This window comes from Carassius carassius, chromosome 1, assembly GCF_963082965.1.
Source record: "Carassius carassius chromosome 1, fCarCar2.1, whole genome shotgun sequence".
Classification (NCBI taxonomy): Eukaryota; Metazoa; Chordata; class Actinopteri; order Cypriniformes; family Cyprinidae; genus Carassius; species Carassius carassius.
In genome coordinates, this window is record NC_081755.1 from 27,953,820 (window position 1) to 27,963,252 (window position 9,433).

The 9,433-nt window shown below is 39.9% G+C and overlaps 2 protein-coding genes across 3 annotated transcripts; both read left to right on the forward strand.

Annotated features, from left to right (window-relative positions):
* The first annotated feature begins 228 nt into the window (after positions 1-228).
* On the forward strand, positions 229-2,151 carry tmem86b (transmembrane protein 86B). Its single transcript, XM_059524577.1, has 3 exons — positions 229-498; positions 818-1,061; positions 1,632-2,151. The coding sequence occupies exons 1-3, from the start codon at positions 448-450 to the stop codon at positions 2,084-2,086; spliced, it is 750 nt and encodes a 249-aa protein (XP_059380560.1). The 5' UTR covers positions 229-447; the 3' UTR covers positions 2,087-2,151.
* A 982-nt stretch (positions 2,152-3,133) lies between these two features.
* Positions 3,134-4,896, forward strand: lrrc3cb (leucine rich repeat containing 3Cb). Of its 2 annotated transcripts, XM_059524788.1 has the most exons (3): positions 3,134-3,424; positions 3,871-4,033; positions 4,160-4,896. In XM_059524788.1, exons 2-3 carry the CDS (start codon positions 3,901-3,903, stop codon positions 4,687-4,689), a joined length of 663 nt encoding a protein of 220 aa, XP_059380771.1. In that variant the 5' UTR covers positions 3,134-3,424; positions 3,871-3,900; the 3' UTR covers positions 4,690-4,896. The 2 variants fall into 2 exon arrangements, with proteins under 2 accessions (XP_059380771.1, XP_059380688.1); XM_059524705.1 differs by having other exon boundaries at positions 3,871-4,893.
* Positions 4,897-9,433: the final 4,537 nt, after the last annotated feature.

The following is a 9,433-nucleotide window of genomic DNA, read 5'->3' on the forward strand; positions in this document are numbered from 1 at the left end:
ATGTTATGTGCTGTCTATCCTTACTGACACCTACATGTACATCAAAAAAGCCAATAAAGTGTAAAAAAAAAAAAGGTAATTTTATAGCATTAATAAAAAAAATAAAAATAAAAGTTTATCTCTCTGAACTTGTGTCTCAATCACCAAACCTTTGCTCTTGGCGATGATGTCACTATGGGGTAATAGGCCATAATGCAGAGAGAAACATAGACGGAGAGAGAGACAGGCACAAAAACAGGGAGAGAGAGTGAGGGGTGTACGTTGTTTATGACAGAACAATCTGACAGATAACGCATCACTCATAATGGTCCAAAGTCCAGACCTACCGCAGCCAGTGAAACACACTGGTATTACAGAGGCATTACAGATCTCCCAGCTGTGCAATAGGTGGCCCACATCTGAGAAGGCTGTGTGTGTGTGTGAGACTGTTTAGGCCAGAAGACAGAGATGGACATCCTGGAAACAAATGCTTACGACCGCAGACAACACAGGAACACGGTAATCTCAGCAAACACACACACACACACACACCTGCGCACAAACACAGACACCTGTGTTCTGCTCTTGTGGGCTTACTTGTCAACTTCTATCACACCCAGTTTACTCATTTAGATCCACATTTAGCCACAAAAGGATTTTTCTAGCTTAGAATTACACTCATATCCTATGTGATTTTCTTTTATAATAAGATATTTGAATTTAATGTTTAATGAAAGCGTTGTAATATTGATTGAATTCTGTTTAGCGCACAATAAGTGCAAGCTGTGTATTTTTTTTTAATAAAAATCATACCTGTATTGTTTTCATTCTTTTCCAGATCTGTGTACTGTTTCTTTATCTCCTCCCTTTTTTTGCATCCTGTATGATATACTTCTACCTGTGGATCCCAGACTCCGCCCCCTCTCTTCTGGCTGCTGGCTTTAAGGCTACTCCCATCCTCTGTCTGGTCCTTCTGGTGCTCAGCTATAATGGGGGGCGGAGTCTAGTGGGCGTGGCTGGAGGGTTGCTGCTCTCAGCGGGCGGAGACTGTTGCCTTATTTGGCCAGAACTTTTTATCCATGGTAAAGATTATTTCTTCCTGTCCCATGTCTTTATTTAAGATGATCAGGGTTACAGATACAAAGCCTACCAAAACTTCCAGGGTCATATTTCACTATGAAATCAAGAGGGGAAAAAACTTTTCTTACTTTTCACAATTTTTTTAAACTATTGTAAGACCATTAGGCACAATAATATATTATTTTTATTATCATTTAAATTGTGAAGTATTTGTGTATCACATTGTTGTTTTTTTCAAGCCTATGTGTGTGCATATATAACAGTAATAAGAATAAAATGAGAAACACCTTTTAGAATAATGGGATTTGCCCCAAAAATGTATATTCACATTTGTTATTATGTTTTCATTTTGGTTTTCTTTACATTTCCATTTTAATATATAACAACTGATAACTTTATATGAATTACTAATTTCTTAATGGCAGTGTTGATGTAGTATTAATAGTTTTAATTTAATTTAATTTTGATCATTTTATTGTGTTATGGTCATTGAGTTTTTTTATGGTTTGTAGTTTTGGTTAACTATAATAGCTCTGCGTTACAGTCTTATCTCTGTCTTCTTCTTTTTTTAGGAATGGGCTGTTTTGCACTGGCCCACTTGCTTTACTCTATTTCCTTCCTGTCCTCTCGATATTCTGCAACATCTTCGTCTTTCTCATTCTTTATCCTCTACCTCATCCTGTGGTTGTTCGGCATTGGCATGTATGTTTACCTGGTGCCCTTCCTACGTCTTGATCCAGAAGCTGACCTTCTCGTCCCAGCCATAGGGGGCTACATGCTGCTCATTGTCATCATGGCCACACTGGCTGCTCGTACCCGGCGGCCTCTCATCCTGCTGGGCAGCCTGGTCTTCATGGCCTCTGACCTCACGATTGCACTGACAAAGTTCAATGTCTTTGATGTCGAATACAAAAAGCACATTATTATGACAACATACTACCTGGCACAGCTGATGATTGCACTGGGAGATGTGAATGCAGCGCTGGAGGAGGATGCTGATGATATCCACAAGTGGAAGAGATCATAAGACTGCTGTCGATGACTGATGTTGGTTCAGTGAAAGCTTTTCACAGTAAACACACAACTACTGTGTGCACACTACAGTGTGTTTCACTACAGCCGATGAACTTGGCCTAACAGGCTCTGTGCTGAACTGAACTGATTTGATTACATTTAAAACAACTGTATGCAGTTTTGCCTATTATGAGAATTTGGAGCCCCCAAATGTTGTGAATGAAATTGTTGTTGTTGCCCTTTTTGCAGAATTTCGTACCCGCTTAACAAAAATATTACATATTATTCCCAGAACAGACATTTCGGGTGACTGTGAGAAAGAAACATAATTTATTTTGACTTATTAGAAATCAGTGTACCTTCAGAATGATTTTGAAACTGGTATCTCACGATAATAATATTACATGCACTTGCTAAACATATTGAATCTTTTTTGTCCAACACAAACATTCATCCTCAGATGCTTCACGAACCTTTGCTAGTTTCTAGAGCAGAGACGAGTCTGTCGAACTTGTGCTGAAATAAAGCACATGAAGTCACAGTAGTGTTACAGATTTGTGTTTATTGACTGATTCATGGTACTTTCGTTCATGGTAAAGTTGCAGGCAAAAGAAAAATGTCAAAATGTAATTCTGTCAACTTTATGTAATAAATATATTATAGTACAGGCTAATCATGGAATGTTGTTGTGTTTTTGTGGAATGCAATGGCTTCCAAAAGTCGGAGGACACTTTAAAAAATATAAAATAAAAGCATAGAGAGAAATTCTAAAATGTGTGTGTTTTTAAAATTAGTTATTACCATTGGTGATACATTTTTATAATAGAATTTGTAAAATAACAACAAAGTAACAAGATTTTACTAGTTTGTGGAAAAAATATCTTAATGTTTTGGAGACTAAATTATTATGAAAATTATATGTTATTGACAAAAAAACTTCTACACTTCAGTGATATATGAAGGGTGCATAGAGCTGCGTCAAGAAAAATCAACGGTTCTCATAGCGCCATCTGTAGTTTATCTTGAGTTGTGTATGAGAGGAAAGATTCAGTGCCCCAAAATCACACCAGACCTGAGAAGCTTCTGTGCGAAGAAGTCGGTCCTCACGACAGGATTGAATTTGTACCCATTTAATACGTGAATGAAGATTTTGGAAACATCATGCGCCGTTTGGGTAATGAAGAAACGTTCACATTCCGACACTAGGAGGATAGAAGTGAATAAACGACAAGGGTGAGCACATTTTCAAAGAAAAAATTGAAAGAAATAAATCTCATCAATGTAAACAAAACGTGTTTGTGCCCTTAAAACCACCAGCGTTTATGAGGCGAGTTTTCACCTTTTTTGTCTGGTAAGTATTTTCGCCTTTTTTTCCATTTTAAGTTCCTAAACTTATTCAAACATTTTTATTGAATATAAAAATTAAAGATAGTAAATATATATATATACCCTATATATATATATATATATATATATATATATATATATATATATATATATATATTAGTATTTGTATAGAGATAGGCTATTAGTGAACGATGACATCAATGGACTGAAAGAATGATAAACTGAACCAAGCAAATATACAAATTAGATGTGTACCAATCGTTTTCTATTATTTCTTATCCATCCTGTACATTTGAAAAATACAGACAAGTCTGTGTTGTAAGAAAACCAGTAGTTGCTTGATAAGTGCCCATTTATCCTCAAAATAACTCTGCAATCCGCAAGCATAATGATAGCAGGGTGTCAGTTGTAATGACTCGTTTTCTTCCTGTTTCCTGTTTGTTTTTGGAGTCTTGAGCTGGTGTGCTTTTCCTCCTCCTGATGTTAAGCTTCCTCTGGGAGGGTCATGCTGTGGCCAGCTGCCTTGCTCTCACTTTCATGCTTCTTCTGCACATCTTGGATGTGTGTGTGTCAGAATGCCCAGAGAGCTGCGTCTGCTCAGAGAGTGTCGACGGTGGGCTGATGGTCCGTTGTAGAGACATGCACTTAATAGCGGTGCCACGTGGCCTTCCGAACAACACAAGACATCTATACCTAGACAACAACCTGCTTTTTACTATACCATCTGATTCATTTATAGGGCTCCCATTGCTGTTCAAACTAGATCTTTCCCACAACAGACTGGTGCATCTGGAGCCTGGAGCCTTTCGAGACCAAGCGGGCTCGTTAAACAGCTTGGACCTTTCTTTTAACCTGCTGGAGACACTGGACCCCGAGGCGTTTGGTGACCTCAGAGCCCAGACTAACCTCTCTCATAACCCCTGGCTGTGTGACTGCCGTCTGCAGCTTGCTATGCCACAGCTGCTCTTAGATCCCTCCTCCCTCGCTGAGGTGGTGTGCAACACTTCTGAACCCGAGGAGCTGGGAGCTCAAGGTATGCCATTCATCCTGGTAGCGACTGATCTTGACTTTTGCGCAACACTCCGGAGGACCACTGACTTTGCTATGCTAGTAACAATGTTTGGCTGGTTTACAATGGTTATATCCTATTTAGTGTACTATGTAAGGCACAACCAAGAAGATGCCATCCGCCATCTAGCGTATCTCAAGTCTCTCCCAAACAGGCAGGACAGGTCTGGGGAGTCACTGACACGTAGCACCTGGTTGTAACGTAAATAAGAAAAAAATTACTGAATCTACTTTAAAACTTTTTTATAGTGAGAAGATGAAACATAAAGATTCTTACATTGTGCTCATTAACTCTTTCCCCGCTAGCATTAAAAAAAAAGTTGCCAGCCACCACCAGCGATTTTGATGATTTTCACTAAAATTTGATGGCCTATCATATATTTTGCTGTATGAAAATTTGATTATCCAATAAACCAAAATAAAGATCAAAGCCTCTACTTTTAAACAAAAAAAATCTGTATAATAAAATGTATAATTTTGAGCAAAAAGGTGAGAAAATCACACTTAATCAAGAACTACATCTGGATAATATTCAATACGATTATCAAAGCATAATTCCAGTAAATCGCTTCCATCAACACCTCCAAAGCTTGCACAGCCATATACCACTTCCTGGATCATTTTACTCCATAACATTATGCAGTTTTCATTTATATGCTGTCTATTGCTGATGATCGCATTATTTACGAAATGCATCTGTTACATAAGAGATAAGCTAGTTTTTCTGTCCTGTTCACGTGTGTTTTTGTTCGGGAGGTTTTGTACTCGTTCAGAATAGGTGTAATGGCGCCCCCAAGTGTATAACAGTGAAAACATGAAAAGCCGTAAAAACTCATCAGTGGCGGGGAAGCATTGTTTTCTAAATGACGAGATAACTCGTCAATGGTGGGGAAAGAGTTAAAGGGACAGTTCACCCAAAAATTTTATTTCCGCCATTCATTACTCACCCTCATGTCGTTACAAATCCCAAAGACCTTTGTTTATCTTCAGAACACAAATTAAGATATTTTTTATGAAATCCTGGAGCTTTCTGAGCCTCGATCGACAGCAAAGCAGCTGACACATTCAAGGACCAAAAAGGTAGTAGGGACATAATTAAAATAGTCCATGTGACATCAGTGGTTCATTCTTAAATTTATGAAGAGAATATTTTTTTGCCAGGTTCTACAGTAGAACACCGGCTCCTGCGTCAGGTACTTCCATGAACATGCAAAGACTGACAGAGAAGAGAAGAAGTCGTTGAATAAAGTCATTATTTTTCTTATCTTTGCGCACAAAAAGTATTCTCATAGCTTCATAAAATTACGGTTGAACCACTTATGTCACATGGACTATTTTAATGATGTCATTACTACCTACTACTACCTAGCTGCGTTGCAGAAAGCTCTCGGATTTCATCAAAAATATCTTAATTTGTGTTCAGAAGATGAACAAAGGTCTTATGGGTTTAGAACAACACGAGGCTGAGTAATTAATGACAGAATTTTCATTTTTGTGTAAACTATCTGTTTAATGTACAATGTTACAAAAATGTTATTTGAATGCTTGGATTTGTCAGTTGATTGTTTTATGCCATTCTAGTTTGTGTCTTTAATAAGTTTTATTTATTTATTTTTGCTATTTAGTTTATATTTGATGGCTTTGAGTCATCTGTAAGTTCTTAATGTGGACAACATTTATTTTTATTATAATATAATAATATTATAATATAAACATTCATATTTATTATAATAAAAATGTCCCTCCCACAAATACATACGCCAAGTGCCATTGACTAGGAGTATCAGCTAGCAAATCACAGTTTATGGCTTCATGTTAAAAAGGGAAGATCTCTTTGATATCCTGACAACCATAAAAAAAAAAAATAAAAAAAAAAAGAGTAAACAGTAAAAAATAAATATATATATTTTATGGCATAGTGCAACATGCATTGAGAACTGAGAATGTGACTGAGAATGTTTGTTCATTCTTGATATTTTGATACTTTGGTAACCATTTCTTTAGGACAAAGGACCAACTGAAAAAGAGGTATAGTCAAGTTAATCTTTATATGAGTGAAAATGCTCTTCTCAAAGGCTTTCTTGGGTTAAAGAATGTGCCTTTCAAAACAGAAAACACATGTTGTACATATATTACATGCTGAGAGGTTTTTTTTGCAGGATTTTGTTTCTCTTGTACAACTTAGACTTCAATAACCCTGTATGGGAATATGTGTATCATAGTGTATCCGATTGAAATAAATAGAAATACTGATCTGGGCTTGGGCTCAGTACTTCTAAGAAGAGCAGGGAAAGTTGAATTTAGATTACATTCAATAACTACATCACATTTGCAATCAGGACTCTAACTCTCTAACACAGCAGGAGGAAGTGTTTCTCTGTGTTCCCCTGAGAGGAAGCCCGGAGACTTTTGGAGGCGCAGATATGTGTTGGAGGGCAACACTTGACTGAGCTTGAGCACTTCAGATGTCAGCAACATTTTCTTTGTGCCTGTTGTTTAGGCCTTTTAGGCAGGACAGGCACCAACACCTGCTCCCCATGCAGGGCCGTAGCCTCCGGCACCTGAGGGAACAAATACAAAAATCGCAGTTTAAACATGCAAACAGAAAAAGATATGCATGAGCTCACTTCAGCACCTAGTGTTCAGGGTGCACGCACGCTTCAACACCGAAGTTGCCTCTTGCTCATGTACAGATAAATACATACAAAATATGCCAAAATCCCCGTTTTGGAGAGTATCCTCAAAAAAAACTTGGTTAAGTGAAAGTAAACAGTGGATTAAGAAATATCATTATAATGGATGATGCATTGTCTCTTAATTGAATGCGCCTAATTTAGCTACTAGCTGCTGTTATGTTATTCCAAGAAAATGAAAGAAAGAAAATCACTCACTGCTCTCAACTTAATCACTTTTTTAGTTTTAACAAGAATCAACAGTCAAACCAACAATCATTCAGACACTAGACATAATGTTTGATAATTGGGTGCAAGACACTATAGTTCATTTATGCAACTGAGAATAGCAAAATAAACAGTAAACTGTGACATATTATACCCAAACATTACTACCAGTAAAATTGATTAAAAAAAAAATTAAGCATTGCTTGGTAATTGCTCAACAAAGTATTGATGGTTGTGTAAATATTGTCATACTAAGGCCCTGTCCACACGGACACGGGTATTTTTATAACCGTGACTTTTTTTACGCGGTTCGGCCCTTCGTACATGAAAACGCAGTTTCAGGGCACCGAAACCGAACATTTTTGAAAACATCTCGGTTACGTATGTAACCTTGGTTCCCTGAATAGGGAACGAGATGCTGGGGTGACGTCACCACGTATGGGAACACCTTCGGTGTGACGAATGTCTGAAGCCCTATACCATCCCGCCAATCCTATTGGCCAAATAGCGCGTGGCACCGCCCAGCATGCGTAGGCATATATATACCTGGTGCCGCACGCCATTTACCTCAGATTTCATGACGAAGAAGAGAAGAAAGCTATCAAGGTATGGCACGGCCAGAACCGCAGCATCTCGTTCCCTATTCAGGGAACCAAGGTTACATACGTAACCGAGATGTTCCCTTTCATAGGTCACTTCGATGCTGCGGTGACGTCACCACGTATGGGAACGCTATACCATCACGCCTGACGTACCTGATAGCTTGGATCCAAGGAAGCATCTGCTCAAGCGGAGAGAACCCGGGAGCCAGGAGCCATCCTCACATCCAGACTGTAAGACCTGATAAAAGTGCTCGGTGAGGACCAGCCTGCCGCAGCACAGATATCATTCAAAGAAGATCCACTGAGAAAGGCTTGAGAAGAAGCCACTGCTCTTGTGGAATGACCTTTTACTCCTAAGGGCGAAGCGAGCCCGCGCGCCTCATAGGCCAAGGAAATAGCCTCCACCAGCCAATGGGACATGCGCTGTTTCGTAACTGCATGGCCCTTATTCTTATGTCCAAAACAGACAAACAGCTGGTCAGACTCACGCCATGGGGCAGTGCGATCCACATAAGTCTTCAACGCCCTCACAGGGCAAAGACTTAGATCTCCAGACTCTGTCGCAGCAGGAGAAAAAGCCTCCAGGACCACCTGCTGAAAATGAAAAGGATTAGACGCGACCTTAGGAACATAATTAGGCCTAGGTCGCAACAACACTTTCACAGAGCCTGGTGCAAACTCCATGCACGAGGGTGAGACAGAGAGAGCCTGTAAATCCCCAACTCTCTTGAGGGAGGATAAAGCCATGAGAAGAAGTGTCTTCAGAGTCAGGAGCTTATCCGATACAGTTTCCAGGGGCTCAAACGGATGCCCTGACAAACCCAGTAACACAATGGATAAATCCCATGAAGGAACTCGCACAGGGCGGAAAGGTCTCAACCGTCGCGCACCCTGTATAAAGCGAGAAACCAGTGGATGACGACCCACTGAAACACCACCTATATGCTCATGGTGAGCTGAGATAGCTGCCACATAAACCTTCAGGGTGGCTGGTGTCAATCCCTCCGAAAAACGGTCTTGAAGAAACTCCAGTACTGAAGCCACAGGGCAGTAAACTGGATCCACATCATGAGTTTCACACCATGTCATAAACAGTTTCCACTTGAAAGCATATAAGCGTCTCGTAGAAACTGCTCTAGAGTTCAGTATAGTCTCGGTAGTTTCAGCAGAAAGACCGGGACATATCAACTCACACCGCTCAGAGGCCACGCCCACAGGTTCCACAGATCTGGCCTCGGATGCCAGATCCGTCCCTGTGCTTGCGATAATAAATCCCGTCTGAGGGGAATCTCCACCGGAGAGCCCACTAACAGATTGATGAGATCCGCAAACCACGGCTGTGTGTGCCATCGCGGAGCCACCAGCAACAGCTGTCCCACTCTGTCCCGCCGTATTCTGCATAATACCGCTGGGACCAGCCGAATCGGAGGAAACGCATACAAA

Excerpts from the sequence above, each read along its gene's own strand:
- lrrc3cb (XM_059524705.1), top strand. The coding sequence starts at position 3,901 with ATGTTAAGCTTCCTCTGGGAGGGTCATGCTGTGGCCAGCTGCCTTGCT.
- tmem86b (XM_059524577.1), top strand. The coding sequence starts at position 448 with ATGGACATCCTGGAAACAAATGCTTACGACCGCAGACAACACAGGAAC. Across the intron at positions 499-817 it reads GCAGACAACACAGGAACACG|ATCTGTGTACTGTTTCTTTA; the intron begins GTAATCTCAGCA and ends ATTCTTTTCCAG. Across the intron at positions 1,062-1,631 it reads GCCAGAACTTTTTATCCATG|GAATGGGCTGTTTTGCACTG; the intron begins GTAAAGATTATT and ends TTCTTTTTTTAG.